A 24,871-nucleotide genomic window follows, 5' to 3' on the forward strand; every position below is an offset into this window, starting at 1 on the left:
TGAAACCTGTGCAATACTTTGCCAATATATTCGGTCTGAGACAAATACAACAAACGCTGTCCCCTGTCTCTCCGTATCTGCATTCCCAGTATGTGATTTACATCACCAAGGTCCTTCATATCAAAGGCCTCATGCAATCTTTTCTTAAGGTCATCAAGCTCCTTACGAGCTTTACCAGCAATAAGCATGTCATCCACATATAAAATGAGAATGATTAAGCTGCCATTTGCAGCCCTTTTGGTATATAAGCAGTGATCGTCATCACTTCTCCTGAAACCTTGGGACTTCATGAAGGTATCAAATTTCTTATACCATTCCCTTGGTGCCTGTTTCAGCCCGTAAAGGCTCTTTTTAAGCTTGCATACAAGTGACTCCTTGCCCTTGACTGCAAATCCTTCTGGCTGCTGCATGTAGATCTCCTCATGAAGATCACCGTGAAGAAAGGCTGTCTTCACATCCATTTGACATAATTCCAAATTCTCACATGCAACCAAAGCAAGTACAATCCTGAGTGTGGTCATCTTAACCACTGGAGAAAAGATCTCATCAAAATCGACACCATACTCCTGCTGGCTTAGCTCCAAGTGTGACTTTCAATCTATACACCCACTTGCATGGCAGTAATTTCATGCACCGATTCCCAAGTACCATTTTTATGGAGACTGTCCATTTCAGACTTCATGGCTAGTTCCCATAGCCTTTTATCATGCATTTGCCAGGCTTCCTTGTAACAGGAAGGTTCTCCACAATCTGTAAGCATAATAAAATCTGCTCCTGGAACAAATCTGTCTGGCGGTTTCATTTGTCGAGTGGACCTTCGGACCCATTGGTCTTGCTGTCCAACTTGCTGCTCACCTAAAACAGGTGGCTGTTCCAGTAGATCAGGCTGCAGAATTATGCCTGGGAGGTCTTCCAAAGGTGGCATGTCCCGTAGTACATCTTCCGCCACTGTGGGCTGTCCATTTGGACCTGCTGCAGCATCATGCATTGGCTGATTACGCTGCTGTTGTGGCTGATTCGCAGCCTGCCTGAATTGTACAGGATGTCCCGAGTCATCAATGTCAACCTCTGAAGCATCAGAAGGCTTATCTGCTGCCTTAAACATACATGACTCATCAAATAAGACATCATTGCTGCGTATTAGCTTCTTATTTACAGGATCCCATAGGCGGTAACCCATCTCACCACTGTCACCATATCCAAGAAAAATGCATTTAAGAGACTTAGGATCAAGCTTGCTGCGATCTTCTCTGCGTATATGCACGTACGCAGTGCAGCCAAAGACCCTCAAGTGCTTATAGGAAGGAGGTTTTCCTGTCCAAAGCTCCTCTGGCACTCTGCCATCTAGTCTTTTATTCGGTGACCTATTGATGAGGTGTACTGCTGTTTTTACAGCTTCAGCCCAAAATCCATGAGGTAAAGCAGCATGTGACATCATAGAGCGAGACTTTTCCTGTATGGTTCTATTCATACGCTCTGCAGTGCCATTTTGCGCTGGACTGTAAGGAGCAGTGAGTTCTCTTTTAATACCTCTAGCATCACAAAATGCATTGAATGCATTAGACATATACTCCCCACCGTTATCTAACCGCAAAGCCTTCAGTGTTCTGCCTGTTTGGTTCTCAACCATAGCAAGCCATTTCTGGAACACTGGAAAGACATCACTCTTCAATCGAAGAAGATACACCCACACCTTTCTTGTGGAATCATCTATAAATGTGACAAAGTACCGTGCACCTCCAAGTGAAGGACTAGGCATCTCACACACGTCTGTATGCACAAGCTCAAGTTGAGCATATTTATGTCCTAATCTCCTTTTATGAGAACACTGTAACTGTCTACCATATATGCAGTGCTCACAAAACTTTAAATCAGAAAATTTAAGAGACGGTAAGTAGCCAAGGCGAGCCAATTGCTCCATTCCACTTATGCTCATATGTCCCATCCGGCTATGCCACATAGAAATATTCGGCAGCTCGGTGGCATGAATATCAGCATGATTACCTACTTTAGCATGAAGAGTATACATTGTGTCAACCTTAGAGCCTCTGGCAACAACCAGGGCACCTTTGGTGACCTTCCAGAAACCATGACCAAAGCTGGTCACAAAACCTTCGTCATCCAACATGCCAGTAGAAATCAGATTTTTCTTGACTTCGGGTACATGCCTAACATTGTGAAGCATAAGCTGAGTACCATCAGCAAATACAAGCCTGACATCTCCAACACCGACAATACTGCATGCATGATTATCCCCTAGAAAAACGACTCCATTACTGCCTGCTGCATATCTTACAAACAATTCTTTGTAAGGTGTAACATGGAATGAGGCACCTGAGTCAATGATCCAAGAGTGCATGTCTGCAAAATCTCCTGCATGGAGAGAATGAGCATCCAAAGTAGAGAGAAATAGAACCTCTCCCTCACTGTCATAACCGTGTGTAGAATGAAGCTCTTCAATCTTCACACTGCTCTTGCCATTGCTTACCGGTACAATTGCTTTTGCATCTGACGCATCAGTGTTTTTGGCTTTGTCTCTCTTATCATTTTTCAGTTTAAAGCACTGCTTTTTGGTATGTCCCTTTTTGCCACAGTAGTAGCACTCAACATCTTTGTTGGAGCGGGACTTGCTCCTCCCTTTTCCCCTTTCCTGAGATTTGCCTCTTTGCTGACTTCTCCCCCTTGCATTTAAGGCATTGTTAGGCTTTACTGCATCTTGAGCTTTCAGCTTCTGCTCTTCTTGCAAAATCAGCCCTGTGATATCTGAAAAACTTATGAAAGTGTTTGCATTTGTTACAGCTGTGGTGAATGTATCCCAACTTTCAGGAAGAGATATCAAGAGTGCCATACCCTTGGTTTCCTCATCCACCACATATTTTTGATTTGCAAGTTGAGTGACAATTGAATTAAACTCATTGAGATGTGCATCCATGGAGGTCCCTTCCTTCATCTTCAGATTGAAGAACTTGCGCAACCAATATATCTTTGTGGCTACACTTTGCTGCTCATATGTGTCCTGTAGCTTTTTCCACACACCCCAGGCTGTTTTTTCACCATCCACATTCCAAACAACACTCTCATGGAGTGACAATTCAATTATGGACTTTGCTGACAGATCAGCTAGTGCCCAAGCATCATCAGTTGTGCCAGTGGGCTTCACACCTTTGTGTATAATAGGAGCATGAAACTGCCTGAGAATTAGCACATTCAGGACCATCTTTTTCCACATTGGGTAGTTAGCAGCACCCTGCAACTTTTTAATATTGAGAAGAGAAGATTCCGAGGATGAAGCCATTACAATCAGCAAGAAATATAACCCACACTTGGGTGCCTGACTCCCTGCAAACTAAGTGCACAGATGCACTTGTAGTTGTGCTCAAAAGTTAATTCCTGCAATGGAAGACAGGACCTGCAACTTTCTCCCACTTAACAGTAAATACTGTCTGTTTCCTGCCTGCTGCAGATCCAGAACAGCAATACTTAATGCATTAACTGATGCTCTGTAGTACAGTACAGCAGTACCTTTATCTGACACAATGTATGTCCCTGCTGTAACAGTGAAAAACAGCACTGTTTTATGCACTTTAAACTTCAGTAAAGTGACTGTTTACAGTCCAAAAGTTGACTCCGGACAGTACCTGACTGTACTTTCTAGTACAGCAACAGAAATTGACTGTATAACTGTCCAAAACTGTCAGAATTAGACTTTCTCTTGCCTCTATAACTGTGTTACACAGTTAAGAACTTGAATGAGGCAAAAGCCCCTTGACCGGAAGCCAATTTTTTTGAAGATTTTAGTGCATACACCGCTTTCCCAAAGCTCCACTGATCACATAAAGCATCTAGGTGTTTCCCCCAACACTGATATGCATAACAATGTCAAAAGCCCCAATTTTAATTGCACATTCAATGCTCAATGTAACAATGTGGTTCACACTGTATCATCTGCATCTGCCACTGTCCCGTAAGTCATAAAATGCATCAAATCCTTGCACAAATTAACTCCAATCAGGAGGATATACGCAAACAAGTGCGTGTATAAGCCAATGCTTGGCTGTGGCTACAAAAGCCCCTTGATTCCGCAATTCAAAAGTGAGAATTCCTCTCACATAGGAGGCATAGATCTGCAGATCTACCTCACTGACAATACATCAGACCCACAATGCTCAGGTATGAGCTCAGAAATTGCGCTGGGACAGAAAAGAACTGAAGGCTGAAGAAACCAAAAAAACACAAGTGGATGAAGCGGGCTGCTCTACGATGTGTTGCACATCGTGATCGTCTCCGAGCTCTCCGGCGATGGCGATGGCGAGTACAAGCACTTGTGGCCACTTGTGGCGCTGGTGGCGGAGTTGCTGGCGCCGCCTGGCTGGCGACGCTGGTGGCGCCACTTCTGGCTTGGCTGCTGGCATCGCCGGTGGCCTTGGCTGCTGGCGTCGCCGGTGGCCTTGGCTGCTGGCGACGGACAGCCTCGACGGCTGATAGCGCTAGCAGCTGCTGGCGCTGCTGGAGGCGCTGGCTGCTGGCGCCGCTGCCTGGCGATGGCAGTGCTGCTGGCTGTTGGCTGCTGGCGCCAACAAGAAAGCTGCTACTAAGACCCACGTTTGGGCACCCACTGAGAGAGACGAAACCAGGCAGCTGCAGAACAGGCGAGGATAGGGAGAGTGTGCTGCTCCAAGCTCTGATACCAGTTGTGGAAGGGAGAGAGGGAGCACACCGACACACACAAGCAGGATAAACACAAGAGTGTGGGGATAAAACATATGTGTGTACCTCCCCTAGCACACAGTCAACCTTTTATATGAAAGGATAAGGTTACAACACTAAGTACGGTATACTTAGTGTACTTAACAAATAAAAGTACTAACTGTACTTAAGTGTACTAACTGTACTTGGGTGGCCATAGTGCCTTTACCCCAACACTCTCCACCTCCTTCAGCTCCTCCTGCACAGGTTTTACCTTCCCCAAGACAATATTTACACTCACTCCTTCTCCTAGATATCATCCACTCCCGACAGCAGCTCCTTATCCCTTCTTAGATCCGTGGACTCTGCAACCTACCCTTGTACTCTCACGAGCAGTAACACCCACTTCGGCATCACCGGTGTTACCTCGAACAGGACCCCCTTTACCAGATTTCCACGGGTGGTTCCATCCTGCCTCACCTACCTCCTCCAACATGAGCAACCTCAGGGAGCAGCCCGGATCTTCTTCCAGGAATGGTACAAACTAGAGCGCAGGTTCATGCTCTTCTCACAAGGACCTCAGATATGTCGCAACGCTCGCGTGCAGCCTCTCCGGTGATAAGCGACTCAAGTCCAAAAAAGACCCCTGAAGTCAACTTACAAGGCGAAGCACTACTTCAACTTCAAATTTCTCAACTTCAGGACATCATCTCCGACTTGGTCCAGAAAGTCCAACAACTCTAGGATTCTCGCAATACCACACATACAGAGGATGACGTGATGCCACCGGACGACTACGTGGACTCGTTCCCACTAGAGGTAGAAAACACTGAACTACGTGCCCTCTACCGCTTACTCCAAGCTTCCAAAACTAAAGACATTAAACTTCCGGAAGCCTACAATGGTCAACGAAATCGCCGAACAGTTGACCAATGGCTCGCAAAACTGCGCATGTACTTTGATACTATTAACCTCACTGAAGGCAAAAAGATTGCCTTGGCAACCTCCCTCCTCAAGGATACAGCTTCCCTATGGTGGCAACAACGCTTAAAGGACAGCAAAAGTGTGTTAACTTGGGAACATTTTGAACACGTGCTCCTACGCAGTTCATACTTGCCAATGCGGACTTCCAAGCACGTTCAAAACTCAGACAATTGGAGCAAACGGGCTCCCTGTCTTCCTACATCTCTCAGTTCACCACATTGGTGCTGGAGATCGATGGTTTAACTGATGATGATTGCCTTCATGCTTTCATCTCAAGCCTAAATCCCTCGTTACGCATTAATGTCCTCAAAGCAAACATCACCACCACAGCTAGCGCTATTGCTTACGCAGAGCGCATTACCGATTTCCAAAACACAGGGAAGCTGAGTTCTAATAGAACACATAACTCTACTATGGCCAAGGGTGCTCGCCCTCAAGATAACCCCAAGTTCAGAAAAAACTCGGGTAATCAAGGTCAGCGATAATCTCAAGATCCCCACAAGTCTCAGAAATCGTATGCTGGATCCCAACAGAAGCACTCCCCCAAGGACCGCGCCTCTTCCTCTTCACAAAGTCATGACCGTCATCACCAACATAAAGGTGCGGCCACTGACAAGAAGAACAATGCCAGCACAAAAGGACTTTGTACCATCTGTACGGGCGACCATAGATAGTTCGATTGTCCCAAGCGACCAAAGCAAAATTCCAATATGGAACCTAGCACTTCCCAAACAGAAGATGCTGCCCCAGCACAAGACAAGAAAGGCAAAGTTGTTCGAATGGCAAATACCATCCACATGAGCCTTGCCAACAACCCCGAACCTTCCCGGGTCACTCAAGTACTTTGTGTCCAAGGATCGATTCGTGGAACAACGGTCACTATCCTCATCGACAATGGCTGCTCTCATAACTTCCTAGCTAGTTCTATGGTTGAAAAACTTCGGTTGACCACCAGTCCTAGTCCCATGGACTATCAGATTGAACTCGCAAATGGAACTACCTTCTTGTGCAACACCAGGATCAAAAACCTGTCTTTTCGCATACAACATTATACCGACAAGTTGAACTTTGACATCATGCCTCTTTCTCGGTACGATGTCATACTCGTACAACAGTGGCTCTACGACTATGATCCATCAATCAGTATTCGCATCCATATTATCCAGTTTATCCACCAGGGAAAACTTATTGAGCTAACTGGTTCTAGGGACTCTCCTTCAACCCCAGTTGCCTCTGCCCTACAAGTAAAGAAGTGGGTTCGTAAACGTCAAGTAAAGACTTCACTTCTGTTGGTTACGGCAATAGAGGAGACACCAACAAAGGATCCTCCTGAGTACCTCAACCAACCTTTTTTCCAGCCCTACCTAGATATTTTTCCACAGGAATTGCCAAAGAAGTTACCACCTCGACGACCAATGGATCACCCAATAGGTGACCGAACTGCTCGACAAAGGTCACATTTGGCCCAGTCGCAACCCTTTCAGATCTCCTATACTACTTATGGAGAAAAAGAATAAGTCAATGCGCCTATGCATCGATTATCGAGCCCTCAACAAGCTCACTATCAAAAACAAGTATCCATTGCCTCGCATCGATGACCTCTTCGATCAACTTCTACACGCAACACAATTCTCAAAGATTAATCTTCGTTCAGGTTATCATCAAATTTGCATACGAGAAGGCGATGAGTACAAGACAGCTTTTCGAACAAAGCCTTTCCTCGATAATTTCATCATCGTTTACCTCGATGACATCCTCGTTTTCAGCAGATCCCTACATGAGCACAAACAACATCTTCACCAAGTTTTTGAAGTTCTCCGCGCAAATTCTCTCTACATCAACGTTGAGAAGAGTGACTTCTTCAAGACCCAACTCGAATATTTGGGACATGTTATTTCAGCTGAAGGCATCTCCGTGGATCCCAAGAAGGTTGAGGTAATCCGAAACTGGCCTACTCCTAAGAATGTTCATGATGTCCGCTCTTTTCTCCAATTGGCAAACTTCTACCATACAAAGGTCTATCAATTTTCCGAGATCGCAGCTCCTATGTCCGAATTATTAAAAAGCACAGCAGTTTTTCAGGTTTCCCGAAACAGAGTATAGTTTCCAACAACTCAAGCAAGCACTCACTACCACACCAGTTATGGCTATTGCTGACCCAAACCTTCCATTTGAGGTCATGACCGACGCTTCCAACATCGCTACAGGAGTAGTCTTGATGCAAGAAGGCAGAGTTATTGCTTTTGATAGCCATAAACATTCCGATATCCAAACCCGATACCCGGTTTATCATAAGGAGTTTCTTGCCATTGTACATGCTTATCGCTCTTGGAAACATTATCTCATGGGAGCCGACTCGGTGGTCAAGACAGACCATCACTCTCTAAAGTATATCTTTACTCAGCCAGTCATGAACGCTCGACAAGCACGCTCGGTTGAGTTTCTAGCCAACTTTCACATGACCATTGCGTACATTCCCGGACTACACAATGCAGATGCTCTCAACAGGTTAACTCTAGCATCAGCTATGGTAATCTCTACATTATCTGTGGATGTTCCGAATTCATTCAAAGGGAAGTATCTCAATGATAAAGACTTCAGCACAGCAATACAAGTTCTTTCGAAAGATCAACCTTCGACTTCCGAACATAAGATTTTCTCATCCTATTCTTATACGGACAACCTTCTGTATTATCAAGATCGCATCTGTGTACCACATGACAAGGATGTTCGACGAGCATCATGTAGTTCCATTTTATTACAACACTACCACGATCCTCCAGAGGTAACACTCAGATTATGGTAATTGTTGATCGATTGTCCAAAATGGCACACTTTGTTGCTTGCAAATAAAGTGCACAGGCTCCGGACATCGCTAAACTCTTCATACAACACATCTTCCGACACCATGGATTGCCCAAGAATATCGTTTCCGACAGAGATCCTAAGTTTACTAGTCACTTTTGGATTTCACTGTTCGAATCTTTCGGTACAACTCTACTGTTCAGTTCAGCCTACCACCCAGAGTCAGATGGACAGACTGAAAGAGTCAACCAAGTTCTGGAAGAAATGCTCCGACATTATATTCAGTCACGCCTAGCAGCTTGGGAAGAGTATCTACCACTCCTTGAGTTTGCTTATAATAACTCTTTCCACAGTGCCATCAACATGACTCCATTCCAAGCAACTTATGGACACACTCTGATTGTACCAACGAATTTTATACTTCAACATCGAGTGGCCCTAGCTGATCAACTGGTTCAAGAAATGCAAGACATTCTACTCCAAGTCAGGGATCATATGCGAAAAGCGCAAGAGCGGTATCCACAGTCCGCCAACAAACATAGACGTCACCTGGAATTTGAAACTAGTGACATGGTGCTATTATTTGTAGCCCCACACCGCTACAAGACGGTTAAGTCTGTCTTTCCTAAGTTGCAACCAAGATACTATGGACCTTTCCGGATCGTCAAGAAAAATTCATCTTCAAGTTACAAATTGGAATTACCACCATCATAGAGTAAAATCCACTCGGCATTTCATATTTCTTGGCTAAAGACGTACATTCCAGGTGATGAAGCAGTTCCTCCTGCAGGTGATTATGTCCCAAAAATCGAAGACAATTGAGTGGGAGGGGATGTCACGATCTGTGACTTATTCCTTTCTCTATACCTTAGACTTATGGATGGTTTAATGAATGGATACTTGTGGAAGGGTATGCCCTTTCGACGGGACACTTCCTATGAGGCACAACCCTTCACAATTTGGAGATTTCTATGTTTCGGAGTAGGCCATAAAGACAAGAGGTTCCATATGAGTTTTACCAAGGACCACCGAATCATTCCCCTAAAGTCCTTTGTATGAAGAACCCACAATAGAGACTTCACAAGGAGTGAGGTTACCAAGCACTCTTTTAGGAGGCGGCAATGGAAAATATCATCACCAGATTTGCACTTTGGAGGAGCCTCCTAAGGCGGTTGAGTGCAATGGATGGCTAAGGCCTTTCCAAAAAGTAGGTGACTTGCCAAGAACGAACACCTACGCATCAATAAGAGAAGGACAAAGCACATCAAAGAGATCTCACATCCATTGAGAAAGAAATAAAGTCTATGAAACTGAAAAAAACAGGTATGACAAGAAAAAACTGAATGGGTGAAACCACTAAGTGGGCATCCACACCTAGGACGAATACATCTTAGAGACTTATGTTTTACATCAAATATTGATTGAATGTCTCCACGTCTACATTGTTGACCTAGCCAATTTGAAATCTTGAATGAGAGCAATGCCTTCACGATATACTGCCCACTTGCCATGCTCTCGAGCTACCCTAGTTTCTGAAGCTCATTAGGCTTCATCTTAAGCTGTTGAGGGGTAAGATCAGCTGCTATCTTCATGCCTTTCAAGGCTTTGGTTTGGCAAAGAATTGCCAACCTATCCTCTTGTGGCTTGCATGTGATGATGGCATGATTTTGTGGTGTGCGTTGGAATGTGTCAACTAATGTACTGTCCCAAGAAATCATTGGCATGGCATTCACTATGTTGTCAAGTCATTGCTCAAACAATGAAGGAACTTGTAATCTTCACTTCGGCAATGCCCCAGTACACCCCAAATCTGGACACTAAGTGCCCAGTTTCTCCCTGTCCATAGCTTTCTCTTCCTTCAACGCTAAATCCACATGTTTGTAGAGTCTTGAAAGGGAACTAAAGGCCTGTAAATACATTAGTTGGGCACAATGTGACAGCTGCAGAACCAGATCTATGTGGTCCTTGAACAGACTAGCACAGATTCCAGCAATGGAACAACTTGCTGGCCTATCACTCTTGGGAGACACTAGGCGTCCGATAGCAAAGATCGGCGCAACCATTCCTGTGAGGCCTACGCCATACAAATGACGATCCACCAATACATTGGCCACAGTAGTTCTGCCAAACTCATATTCAATTACTATTACTGCACATGGCTGTGTTCTACAATATACAAGCTAGTGAAATACAAGTACTTACATACCTCCACTACAAATACATTGTACGTTCACACGGATAAAGGAATCCAGTGGTTACCACACTCATTGTGGGTGCTCTCTACTCCTGGCTTACATTAGGCCATGCGCTTGAACCCTGAGAGCAGGCAGTAAACAAGCTAGTCTCTCCAAGGGCTGGGGGGGCTTGCTACATGCCACATTACACTATCTCCTCATTCATGGCACGTGGGTATACAGCTTCAAATGAAGGGATATCAGAAGGATGAATGCTGGCTTTCTAACATGAAGACAAGCTGTGGAGCCTGGGCAGAATATGAATACATTTAATGGTTTTTCAAATATTTTATTTTAAAAGCAAGGTGGTTTATGGACATATGCATCGTTCAGTCACCTTTAAACCCTTCAATTCCACTATTCCAACACTTGAAAAACCTGTGCAACAGTAAAGCTCTTGTGGGTTCAGCCTATCAAGCAGGCAAAGATAATTTAAATTAAATAAACTAAATGCACGCAATATTTATTCAAACCTGTCATTTCTGGCAATGGCCAAGCTTGCCACCACTTCTGCTGATAGTGCATATATTGGCCCATATGCATGGTAAAAATACTCATTCCCAAGAAGATGTCCTATCGGTTCATACCTGCATTCCGAAAACACAAGATGGTTACCAATGAAAAGAACCAAGATAGACATATTTCATTTTTATACAGGAGAGAAATCACTAACTAGAATTCAAATTGAAGATCATGGAAATGTTCATCTTTACAATAGACTCACCATTTCAGCTTTGGATCAGTAATTACAGGTCCCTTCTTCATGCATCCAAGATAAGTCCGGGGAAATTCTCGATCTTTTGCAAGCAATGTTGCTAGGCGATCTGATACAAAGAAATCATGGAAAATCCCATGACTATAGTTAGTTTGAAGTATTTACTTCAAAGGTGCTGCAACACACAGGCTAGGTGGACATTCCAAATAACTATCACCAGCACGTGACCAAAAAAAAACTACTTTCCCACAAAATGACTCAACCTGGTCGTAGATAGATATCATCATCAGCTTTCACATAAAAGTCTGCATCAAAAAGCACATAGGCAGCTTTGAAGAAAGCCAACCTGCAATAACAAATTACTATCAGTACAATAAAATTACTAGACTGTATGAAGGGTTGCAATCCTGCTAGAAAAAACCGTGTGAAGCTAATGAAATCTACTACATGCAAAGGAGGCACATCTTTTACAAAGATATTTTCATGTGCATGCGGGCCCTTCTACACTTTTGGTCCATGGAATCTAGTTAATAGTCCTAACTGCGCCGTCACCAACACTGTTGCCCTCTCCTTGCTTGTCCTCCTACTAATAGAAAAGAGGAGATGAGTGTCTGCCTGATGGCTGCTGGCTCTTGGCAAATGTGGTGTCTAACTTGCTATGAGTGTGAGAAAAGAAAGAAAGAAAGAAAGAAATCTATCAACGTATTCGAAAAAGTCATCATGCATCACTGATTGAGATGGGCCAGGGAATCTGAGTGGTTCAAATCTGCTCTTAAATAGACAGTAATACATTATGCAGTCCACAAATCTCATAGCATACAAGGCATCTAAATGTAACATGCCCCTCTGTCTGAGCTGAAGTATGCCCGTGTGCATAGCAGAAAAACACTCTCCCAATGCACAACAGTAAATTGAATCCCACAAAACTGTAAATAAAACAGGAAAATAAAGCAGCAAAGGAACTTCCAAAAGTACAGTGTACACTCAGTTTTGTTGGAAAGGTCACCTCCCCATCTGTAAGCCCCCAAATGAGGAGAGCGTGGGGGAGGGAGACCTAGGGCAGGATGTGCCCAAAGAGAGATTACCTGGATGTGTGGATCTGGGACAGATCTGGAGCATTCATGGTTGGTGGGGTATCCCAAGGATGAAAGGCTGCATCAGGAGCAGCTCATGTGCAGGAAGATGGCAGGGACACATTGTCTTGGATCAGGCCTGGCATGAGGCACTCAGAGGACAACTTCAGGGGGAACAGGCGCTGACATGGCGGGGGATGGAGCAGCACATGGCAGCCCATATGGAGGGCTGGTTGGGCTGGGCAAAGCCAGCCAACCAGGCCCTATCTTGGGCTGGCCAAGGGCTCAGCCCTTGCATGGAATCGTGGTCCAGCAAGCCCTGGAAAAGAGAGCCCAGGAGGGCGATTTTGTGAGGCCCAGGAGGGGCCAGAAAAGTCGGCCAGGGGGGGGCAGTGGACTGTTCAAACTGAGCTACATATGCAGGTAGAAGTGCTCCACAAGATCTGCTCCTGCATGCCTTTGAAAGGGCTTCAGTGGGATGCAGATAATGAGGCAAGGGCCGCACTTATACAGGGCAAACCAGCCCTAAAACTGGCCAACTGGGTCTGTCCCAGCCAACCAACCAGCTGACCAGACCAGGCTGAACTGGTCTCGTGTCGGTTGCCCATTGGGCAGTCCTTTCAGGTGCCTAAAAGACGACCCGTTTTCTGCCTTATTTCTGCTGACAGAGGTTGTTTGCAACCCTAATCTGCTGAGAACTTCTCAGCCCACCATCAACTGCCTGCTGATACATTATCCTGATGTCCTCCTCATATGGGGGCTCACAGGTGGGTCAGTGATCTTTCCTAACACCCCCTCTCACTGACTCAATGTGGGCCAACCGAATGAGATGCTCCATCTGCTCACGAGAAAGAGCCTTGGTGAATACGTCAACAGCATTTGCTTTTGTAGGGATGGAAGTCAGCTCAATGAAGTCATCCATGATCAGCTCTCTGATGAAGTGGTAGTGAACCTCAATGCGCGTCATCCAAGCATGGAACGTTGGGTTCTTTCGCAATGCAACGCTGGTTGTCGCAGTAGATCTCCCCCACTTCGTTCTATAGAACCTCCATGTCTGCTATGATCCACCTGAGCCATAAGGACACGCATGATGTCATACAAGCCACACTATACTCTGCCTCCATAGATGAAAGAGCAACCATGGGTTTCTTCTTACTACTCCTGACCCTAACAAAAGCAGTAGCCAGTCATGGAACGTCAAGTGTCCCATCTCCAGCCCAATCAAAATCACCATACCTGAAGAAGTCAATCCATGTGCAGTATGTGATCCTGTATCCTTAGGTAACCTTCAAGGACCATAACACAGGCAAGAAAGCAAAACTGATTCACTCGAGTTTTTGATGAGAACTAGCAAAGTAGTCCCACCAAGAATGCGATTTCAAGATGAGTGTTTGTGAGGTAGTGTTTGTGAGGTAGAGCAAGCTCCCCACAAGTCATTGATATTTGGTCGAATCCACTAGCTCAAAGAATCTTTTCTTTGAGTTTATTCCCAACTTCCATGGACGACATCGCCTCCTTGCACTCTTTCATTTGAAACCGCTTTAGGATCTCTTGGCAGTACCTTTCTTGAGAGATGAAAGTCTTCTCTTCCTCCTTCCGTATCTCTATCCCCAAAAAGTAGTGCAACAAACCAAGGTCAGTCATTTCAAACTCTCCATGCAAGAGAGTGTTACCTTCCTTATCTTGCTACAATGATCCCCCGTCAGGATAAGACCATTGACCTAGAGAATCACTTTTATTCTCATGGCCCCCCTCTGAACTTGCCGGACTTGCTTCTACTTCTTTTGCTTTGATCTAGGCACAGCCGGTAGTAGTGCAGATGCAGAGGCTGTCTCGTCATCAAGATAGGCCTTGGTCTCTTGGAAGACTACATCTCTACTGACCACCACCTTCTTTATTTCTTTGTCGTACAGCCAATAAGCCTTGGACTCATCACTGTAACCGACGAACATTCCTGCTCCTCACATCCAATTTTCTTTTGGTGTCTTTGTGGACATGCACCTATGTGCCACATGATAATAGGTTTCTTACCTAAGTAAACCTCCAGAGGTATCTTCCCCACAACTGCTTTAGTCATCGTCTTGTTAAGGATGTGGACAGCCGTATTGACTGCCTCTTCCCCAAAGGACCTTCGGCACTCTTGCCTGTCGACATGCTCAAACCCAACTCTACTATTGGTCTATTCTTCTCCTCAACCACCCTGTTTTGCTAGGATGTGCTTGCTGTCATCAACTGCCGTTTGATGCCACTCTTCTTGCAGTAAGAACTGAATTCAACCGACATGAATCCCCCCCCCCCCCCTACCTCAGTCTGTTCTGAAAGTTTTCAGTCTCTTCCCTGTTTTTTTCTCTACCTTTGCCTTCCATTCCTTGAATTTCACAAAGGCCTCTGATTTTATAGAAAGACAATAAATCCAAGTCATTCTACTAAACTCATCCATAAAGGTCAGAAATTACTGTGTCCTAAAAGTGAGTGTGTAGGCATGGGCGCACAAATATCTGAATGAAACATCTCTAGTGGCTCTATGGCACGATTCGTGGCCTCCATCGGGAATATTGCCCGGTGTTGCTTGCCTTTCATGCAAGTCTGCAAACCTCCTGCTTGTTCAACAGTTGTGGAAGTCTGTCCACCATGAATACCATGCGCATCCACAGTGTAGCCAGTGTGCCCGCCGCCCGGACCTCTCGTGCCATAGCTGAGACATCCCAACATCTCCTTGTGCCATCATAGCACTGATTTTGTGGAGTCCTTCAACAACTCCTCGAGCAAGATTCTTGGCCTCCTTGCTGCTCTGATATGCAGCCAAACATGAGGCACTGAGTGAATGATAGACTCCCCCAAGTAGCGGCCTATTATAGGGCTAGAGCCTTGCTGAGCTGGCCTACCAGTCTTTAGGTCCACCAGACTCAGCCGCCCCAGTCTGGTCCTCCTGCTCAGCCGACCTGCTGATGTGCCTATATAAGGCCTTGGCCCAGCCCCTTTTGCCCCATCCATCCTTCTGCACATATACCGACCTGACCCATAGACTGGGCCGACCCAATTTGTGCTGTCTACAGTCCATTGTGATCTGCTCCAGCTCTAGGCGCCTTTCTCTGGTGGCCTGCTGCGCCTCTTCTGGCCCCTTCACCGGGAACTCATTCGAAGCTTTGTCAAGCCCTAAACCATTCCCAGAAAGAGCCCTGCACAGCAGCCTTTGATGCTGCTCTTTACAGTCAGCCTTAGGGACTGTCCACACTACCCACGTGGCAAGTTTTTCACTGCCCATGTGCAGACCACCTGAATCCCTGTTCAGCCCATCTAGCAGCCTTATGGACTGCATGCACTGCTTTTCTTAGATCCTGTACATGCTGCTGGTACACCTCCCCCATGTCACTCCTCATTTGAGGGCTCATAGGTGTGGGAGGTGACCACAATAACTGCATCTAGAGCAGCAGAAAGGCCCAAGAAGTCAGCATCATCATGTGCTCAGCCTGCGGATCACCTCGCAGGAGTGGAGCAGTGGGAACCCCTTGTGAATCGTTATCACCTCATTGGAGAGAGCATAGGTCCCTGACATTGGGAGCAGTCCTAGATGCAGATCTACATCCATAGGTGAGCATAAGGAGTGCGTGGAAGGGAGCTGTGTCTGTTGAGAACACCAGGGCAGAACTTTTGCAGGAGTGCTCTGCCTTGAGCAGCTAGTGACATCTTTTGGTGCCGAGTGTTTGCTGAAGGTGTTTGGTACATGCCTTGGCAGCCTTTGGACTTAATTAGCACCATTATATCTATTCTATTTGGCTGTACATCTGTGTTCTCTTAACCTTTGTTGGCAGGATAATGCATTATAGAACAGCACGCATTCTTATATAATTACTCTTTAGAGCAATCAGATGGGAAAATTAGCACTCGTGTGAGACTACTAACAGAGAGCTTCACGATAGCATACAATGTGTACGATAAATTTGTATTAATAAAGATATCTGACATATGCTGCCATAAATGTTTCCATGCCACAGTCAATGACACGCTGTAGATAGGACGTAGGACAAGGATGCAAAAAGGGAAATCACTATGGCATTTTGATATCAAGAATTACACAGGCCATAAGACCAAATTTTAGGCCATGCAAATGTATTCTAAATAAAGCTATCTAGCTAGACTGAATACTACACACTGCCTGTTCAAGGAACAGAGAACAGATGTGAGGGGTATATATGGTGGGATCTGTGAAAACTTCACATTTACTCAAGCCGTATTCCTTGGACTACATGCAGTTAGGATTTTCAATAGACATACAACACCATGAAAAGTGAAAGTCGGCATCATACGTTTTCCGTGGGAGCTTTAGATATTCTTCTTCCACATCCAAGCGTATAAAATCCTTGTATTTCTCAATCTCCCTGTCAAGTTCTGCCATCTTTCGTGTATCTGAAGTCCTTCCAATCACAAACCTAAATGCCAACCCTGTTGCTTGCTCCAACCTACAAACATAAATCATGAATAAGATTCATTATGTCAGCAGTCCCAAAGACCGTAATTATTCATATGGATTCAAGGAAACACAATGGTGATTCCTTTTCTTTTACAGTAAAGTGTAAAAGACACAATATCAACCAATTATGAAATAGAAGACAGTTGGTATCTACATTGATTTTGTTCAAATAAAACATCAATAGTTCAAAAGTTAACCTAGCATATATGATCATTATATATAGCTTTAAGCCCAGGAAAGAATAGGAAAGTTCTCACAAAGCACAGCTATTTTGGTCACCGTTCCATAATGTTGAGCAATGCTCAATAAATGAAACAAACATCTCTCACAAAGCACATCTATTTTGGTCACCATTCCATAATGTTGAGCAATGCTCAATAAATGAATGGCCAACGGAACAAATATCTTTCCTGCCTTTCAATTTCTGTAGGGGCACGTATAGTTGTTATGTCTCTTTCATATAATCAGATACATTCAGAAACCTAGATCACTCATGGCAATTTCCAAGTTATGATATGAGAAATATGCTTAAATGAAACATAGATCAGTCCCAACAAAAGCGTGTGCCTATATTCAAGAGGTCACTATCTATGGGAAAGGAGCCTTTCTTCTCCAGCTGAGCTCCCACAACATTACAGCTTTGGTGGAACAGAGTCCGATCTTCCTCGGCCCACATTTGGTGTACTGCATGATCCATCCCTTGGTAATAGGTATCATGGTTTCACAGTTGACCTCATGGATATGACGCACTTCCTGACTTGGTTTCCGGTGACACTCCACTTCCCGAGGCTCCCAAAGGAGTATCAGCCCATCTTGACCTCCATCGGAGATTGTTTTGGCACAATGCTCGAGTCCCCGCCAACCACAATAGCATTGGTTTTGACAAACGATGAGTCACTCACCGTAGGGTGATTGTTGAGGCCTCTGAGTCTTTGCAGAGGAGATTTGCACTAGACGGGGGAGAGATTTGACAGCGGGCAGAGGTGCATCCCGTGTCAGTGCCTTGCAGACAGATGGACCACTTGGCATGAGCTTGCCCCAAGAAGCAAGGCAAGGCACCCCCTACCTCCCAGTCCTGCCAGGGGCAGCAAAGGGAGATAGAGCCAATCGCCTGGCCAAACGGCAACAAAAGTCCACGACCCCCTTGGTGGAGCCTTTTAAGGGGGCTTGGACCAAAATGGAGAGAAGGAATCCTGGCAAGAGAGCTGCAAAGAACCACACGCAGCATGCTAGACTTAAACAGAAGGCGATGGCAGGTCATACAAGCGCTTTCCCTCCTCAAGGAGGGCAGACAGATGGATCCCCCTCAGGACGTCCACAAACTTCGGACGGTGAGAATTTTTTTAATCTCCTAGCGCACCCATGGAAGGCAATGGCCGAAGTACTTAGGCTTCTAATCAACGACATGCCACTAGCCCCGATTCCAGAGACTCCTAGGCAGTGAGCTGGGTTCTCTGGAAGCACGCTGGTCTTTCTGACAGCCAGTTTGTTTCTCTTTTTCCCATGATAAGTGTCTTTTGGATTGCTGATTTGTATGCTTATTGTTTCAAGTATTAAATGAAGTTCTTTTCTATGGGGGTATGTGACTTCTTGTGTAGAAATCTGGTGTAGAGAATGTGGTACATGTCCTGAAACAAGCACTGTACATTAGCATCTAGGGCTGTCAAAGGACACCACCTTGATGGCTACTTTTGGGTCTATTTATAGGAAAGGTTTAGGCTCAGATCTAGAGCCGACCTAGTTCTAGATCAAGCCCAACCAGTTGGCCATCTGCTGGTTAGCTTGTCTCTCCGCTCAGTAGGCCCCCTTTTGCCATACGTCGGTCATTCCTCGGTCAGCTTGTTTCCTGCCAGCAGTCAATTAAGTCTTAAGGGTAGACTGCCTCCCTTGGCCTTTCGGCACTCAAAGCATGCCATTCAAGCCTCTACACAAGATACGCAGGAACAGAGAGTTCAGCTCTGGAATTGCTTGGTTTCCGGTCTTCTCTCAGGCTCTCTTGGCGGGAGACTTTGCCCAGCACTTAGCTGGTTTCTTGGAACATATCTTCAACGTTCGTGCTGTTTTGCCCACACTTCGTGAAGCTAGTGTGTTCAGACATTGCGGCTATTCCACTTGCCGTACTGCTTCCAGATTTGGATTCTCTCTTTCAGCACTTGCTTGTTATACAGTTGCGGGGTTTGCTGCTGCAGCATGCTGCCCTTAATTTTGACATGGTATCAAAGCTCACAATTGCCACCCTTTTGGAACTGCCATGTTTGCAAACATTTAGGAAAATTTCCAAACATGCATGGAATTGCAAACTTTTTGACTTGCGTTGAACACATGCATATGCCCTACATGCATCAAAAAGTGCATGAGCTTTATTAGAACATGCTAGTTCTGCAGCATGTGTCACAGGAGCGTACAGGGACATGGTACTAGTGCAGGAATGGGGAGCAAGAGAGTCTGTTATGTGGGCATAGAAGAAGATGCCACAGGGACAGATCTGGGTGAAGGGCATCCACATGGCAGCCACGTGGGCAGCACTTTACACTGCCACATGGGCTGCTGTGCAGTCCACTATCTAACATGGGCAGAAGCTCTGAGTTAGGGCCAACCTGTAGACTCGTACAGTGGGGAAGCTGTGACCTGAGATGGAGAAATATCCAATTCATTAGTAATGATGTTCTAATCATCTCTCTTTTTTATGGAAATCCAATCCGATCCTAATCCACAAAGGTCTATGTTCAAGAAAATTTATTTTCAAGCAAACTATGTCTGATAGCTATTCAGGTATGCAGATTTCTTTTTTTCCTTTTTGTTGTGCACATCATTGGTCACACAAACAGCTAAACCAAATGAGAATTGGATGCAAACGATACCCAAAGCTTAGTGACTATGTCTATCTGGGACCTATGGTATATATTTGGTTGCTTCAAGGGCTTCCATAGTAGCTTACATGGAGACTTATAGGCCCCAAACATGGGTCAGCTGGTCTGACAGGTCGGTGATCTGCTAGTCGGTCGTATAAAAGTCTGCCACTTTGGCAGACTCACAGACTGGGTGTAAGGTGTGTGGGGCCTTTTCAGCCCTATATAAAGGGCCCCATCAGGGGCAGTCAAGCAGTTCAGTCCAGGAGCAGCCCTCACCCATTGTGGAGCATCATCTGGTGCATACCTACATTCAGTAGGAAAGCACATTTGTGCAGGAGAGTGCAGTCTGAGGAAATTGCACTACAGAAGATGACTCTGTGCATTGTGTATGCACTGCATCCAGTGCAGCAGGAAGGCCAAGAATCAAGTCACCTTGTGCTCATTTTTGGTCTACCTCCAGAGCAGCAGGGAGGTAAAGGAGAACATGTACAGTGCTCACCATCGGCTGCTTTGCAGAGCAGCAAGCAGGTCTGTTAGTGCTGCATCTAACAAGGCCACTGAAGCTTCCTAGGAGCACACAACCTGTCAGGTAATTGGAAGTGCCAGGACGAGGTGGAACCTGAGTAGAAGACAGCTCTGAGGGTTTCAAGGGTCAACAATTAGGCAGTACCTTGGCTGCTAGATGGTGGCACACTGAGCACTCTTGTATCAGGTTATGTCCATTAGAGCAATCTATAATACATGTTTTGCTGTTCTACTCTACTCTGCATTGTTTAAGATCTGTGTCTATACCTATCTCTATCTACATTTGTGTGCACAAACAATAGAAAACGAGATTTGATGCTACCATTGCGTGATTCACGGGCCGCATTTCTTTGCATTCTTCCGCTGCTGCCGGAGTGTTGGCTACAGCAGGCAACCTCTGCCTCCGTTTTCTAACATGCTATTGGAGTCCTGAGGAAGATTCACAAGTGTGTGAAGCTTGGAAGTTAGAATGTTTGGAAGGAGATATCAATTCAAGCTTGTCGAAATCAAAGTCATCTCCTAGTGTTGGAAATGGGGTGGTCACCTCTCCATCTGTAAGCACCCACATGAGGAGAGCAAAGGGGAGGTCTCTTTGGGTCGGCCAAATCCCCCCTACCAGGTCGGTTGGTTGGAGGGGCATTTGGCCCTATAAAAGGAGGCCTACCAGAGCACCAGTTCAAGCAGCAGACCAGCATCTTTGGGCCTACATCCAGGAGGAGAAAGGAGGGCTGGAGAGCTCCAGACAGAGCTAGGAAGGGGGCTGCAAACCTAGGCTGACATCCAGGGCAGTAAGATGCCGGGATCACGGCACAGAGACTAAGTCTAAAGAAGCTCGGGAAGGAGCACACCGGCTCACGGATCTAAAGGTGCCAAGGTGATAGTAGTACAACTTTTGGTAAGGTAGGAGGACCACGGTTTGGTAGACTCTGAGCCTCTCTTTTGTATTGTGTCCACTTGAGACAGAAATATATCTTTCGTTGGTGCTATATCTCTCTCTATTTACTGGCGTGCACGCACGCACACACACACACATGGTTGTGAAGCACACATAAGTAAAAAAGTTTTGAATTCCGCAGTTCTCCTGCATGTAATTCCTGGACGCTCTATCAGTATTCCATTGTGGAATACCCTCTGTATAGGTTCATTTCTAGCATAAATGACAAGTACCTTTGCGAGAAGGAAGATAATTTGAGTCTATTCAATCAATTGATCCAGACGAGATAGAAGAGTGGGAAAGAAAAGAATGCCAAAGCGCTATCAATGGTCGACAGCAAATGGAGTGATTCTCAGTTGGTGGATACTTCGAAGGAAGCATGGGACATCTTGAAGGACCTGTATGAAATGAACAGGATCCTTAACCAGCAAAATCAACTGTTCACCATGAGGATGGAGGAGGGAGATACCGTGCATCACAGAATGCAAAAAAATGCAAAATGATAGTACTAAGTACAACATAGTCATGTCAGTGGTCGACTACATATCAATCTCATCATCATCATCATCATCAGAACATCAGGGTGGATGAGGCAATGGAGGCATGAAATCGACGACAGAATGCTGTCGGCTGCTCACGGGTGCGGCCCTGTGATGTCTCCTAACAAGGGCTACAGTAGCCCTTGTCTGCCGGGCTCCAACTTTGAATAGAAAGGGGATATCCCCAAGTGTAATCTGACGTCCACCCTCTGTCTGAGTTGGCGAGTAACTGGCTCTGGGTCACGATCATGTCGAGGCCTTGTCTCGTGGGGGTCCATGTGATCTGGTAGGAAGAACTCCGTGATAGAGCTCTGAGAGGGATCTGCCAAGGAAGAAGTCTGCTCATGTCTCCGTGATCGTAGTATCCTCTCACGGTGACTGACTACCTCATGAATGAAGCCCGCCAAGCATCTCTGGTCTGGATAGAAGAGGAATCGGGACAAAACCCCCGAGCTATCTCTGAAGCGGCAATAGAAATGCCCTCGAATCTCATAGTAAACAGGACACCTGAAGATGAAGTGTTCCTCCGTCTCAACCTCCTGCAGGTCACATAATGTGCATATGCGCCTCTCCCTAAGTAGGCACTTTGCTCTGCCGCTCTTGATAGGAAGTCTATGTGAAGAGACCCGGAACTGCCCAATAGAGATCCTCAGTGAGTGGGGTAAGCAAATCTATGTGTATCCTAGTGGGTCGATGAAACCCTCATCTGTGATATGTAAGCAGTGATCTCCGTAGAAGCTGAGCTTCACTGGAAGCTCACTTGGTCCCAGCCAAGTCCGAAACGTGTGTAGCTGTAAGAGATCCTCACGGGTCACCTTGTTGGCCTCATGTGACAAGAGGGGAGAAAACGGAGCATCCATACTGTACTGGAAGGGAGGGAGTCTATACATGTGGAGCCCCAGTCGCTCAAACCATCTCTGTGCGTGCATACCAACATCTCTAGTCACCTCCTGTTGAAAGTGCCATAGAGGAGGACAATGCTAGAAATGATAGTCCGCTGCGCCCTGAAGTGTAATCCCCATACACCTTGACTCGGTACACATACATGATGACCTGAAAGGCAGCATCTAGCTGTAATGGGGATGACCCAAACTCAACCTGAATGATCTCGTGAGGAATGGATGGCTTACCACGAATCATCTGCGATAGCATGAGAACTTGTAGCCGCTCTACACGAGCCCACTCTATATCCGACAAGGCTGGCCCCCAGCGAGGGCTGTCATACATCCCCGCTGGGGGTATCAATCTCTCCGCCTGTCCTTATCTGGAATGGATGGGCTGATGTTTGGAGCTAGTCAATGGCTACCAATATTCCACAGGAGAGGTGGATCTATAGGTACCCCCAGTGCTTGAATGAAGCCATCCTCAATCAAATGAAGGCAATGCTCTCTATAGAATCCCATTTCAGTGACACATGGCTGTGACAAGGAGATCCATGTCCATTGATTGTACACTTGGGAGGCATTTAGGGAAAACTATTGTGGGGAGAGATGATCAATAGACATACAACGAGAGTAAAATCATACAGAAAGACCCCATGTACCAGCACTTCTCATCCCCCTTGGTTGCAAGCTGCATGGATGGTGAGACAGTTCTCAACAGTGTCATAGTTAGGTCCGTACGCGTACGGACATTTTTTTTGTACTCCATCCGTATGTATGGTATTCCGTACAGCCTTCCATACGAGTGTGTTCCCGCCCCCCCGGTTGGTTTTGTTTCTGTGTTGAGTTTTTTTGGGAGGAGGGAGATCGATTTTGTGCCTGGCCAAAACCTTGGAAAACACATTTTTTAGCACTATTCTAATCCGTACTCCATACACTGTTGGCCGACTTTGGCTGTGGTTGGCCTCAAGGATGGTCTCAAGGAGGAGGAGGATGGCACTGATACAGATGATGATGAGGATGAGGATGAGCAAGAGAATGAGGATGAGGATGCAGCTTGAGGCTTGAGCCTCATCGATTGTGAATTGTGATGCATTTCAACTTTCAGCTTTATTTCCGGGCTGTTGCAGCCTTTTCTTAGATGATGTTTTTCCTTTGATGTTTTGGTGTAGTACCTACTTCCAAGTTTCTACTACCTACTACCTTTGATCATGATGTTTGGTGTAGCATTGATCTATCATTGACACTATGTATCAGAATCCAGATTCCAGGTGACTCTGGTCTCTGGAGGCTGGACTCTTTGAGCTTTCATGAATCATGATTCATGACTTTAATATTAATACAAGTTGAAAGTTGAAAGTTTTGTAGCTCTATGTCAATGTAATGTGTACAATGTATATTTTTCTAAATGTTTTTGGGTAAAATTAGGGTCACGTATGTTTCAGCCCTAGGGCCTGAACCATACACCAATCATACTTCCATACTCATATGACGTATGCGTATGGTAACGTATGGTAAAAACTATGAACAGTGTCTTTGTGTACTTGCTTTCGTTTGGCCATATTGTTGAGGCTGATCAAGGTAGGTTAACGGTGTCTTTGTCTACTTGCTTTGGTTTGGCAGTCAACGTACGATATATATGGAAAGAGTGTTCAGCCCTTACTACAAACACAGAGAGAGACGCGCGCGCAGCGGGGGGAGGTGGGGCGGTGCTGTAGGGGATCTAGACGTGTCTAAGAATCCAGTGTCGAAACTGACACTGAAACTGGAAAAAGGAAACCATCCATCAGCTCCATGAGGGCCCAAGGATCCCACCAGGAGCCATGGTGCCTCTGGAGCACCTCCCAAATCTTTTGCTGTCGCCTAGCACTAGAAAGCAAAGCTAACTTATTCTTATGAGATGCAATAGGAACATAGCTTTGTAAAACCTTTGTACTCCCAAAGAGAATTGCTAGAAGCCTGAAGTAAATCAAATGAATAAGTTCTCTGGAAACGGGTTGGTTGGACAACCAGTTTTTCATTTCTTCCTCGAACAATATGGTTTGACTGATTTGTATGGTTGGTTTTTTCAAAGTATAAACAGAAAGTTCTTTTCTCTGGGAAAAAAAAATTAATGAAATAATAAGAAAGTAGGTTCAAGTCACAATGGCAGAGCAAGGAAGCAAGGCAATA

At 45.5% G+C, this 24,871-nt stretch overlaps 1 protein-coding gene across 5 annotated transcripts in view; it reads right to left on the reverse strand.

The window, feature by feature from the left end:
* Nucleotides 1-24,871, reverse strand: part of LOC147897075 (putative beta-1,3-galactosyltransferase 14) — a 47,644-nt gene that overhangs the window by 21,125 nt on the left and 1,648 nt on the right. For all 5 annotated transcript variants that reach the window (XR_015541766.1, XM_087381556.1, XM_087381555.1 and 2 more), the window contains 4 exons: nt 16,805-16,957; nt 11,688-11,770; nt 11,434-11,533; nt 11,183-11,296 (listed from right to left, as the gene is read on the reverse strand). Coding sequence is in view for 4 of the 5 variants with exons in the window: in XM_087381556.1 (XP_087237682.1) it covers nt 11,183-11,296; nt 11,434-11,533; nt 11,688-11,770; nt 16,805-16,957 (450 nt within the window). In the remaining variant the exon portion in view is untranslated. The remainder of the gene's footprint in view (nt 1-11,182; nt 11,297-11,433; nt 11,534-11,687; nt 11,771-16,804; nt 16,958-24,871) is intronic.

This window comes from Dipteris shenzhenensis, chromosome 11 (assembly GCF_047967505.1).
Source record: "Dipteris shenzhenensis isolate YYH24624 ecotype China chromosome 11, Dip_SZ_1.0, whole genome shotgun sequence".
Lineage (NCBI taxonomy): Eukaryota > Viridiplantae > Streptophyta > Polypodiopsida > Gleicheniales > Dipteridaceae > Dipteris > Dipteris shenzhenensis.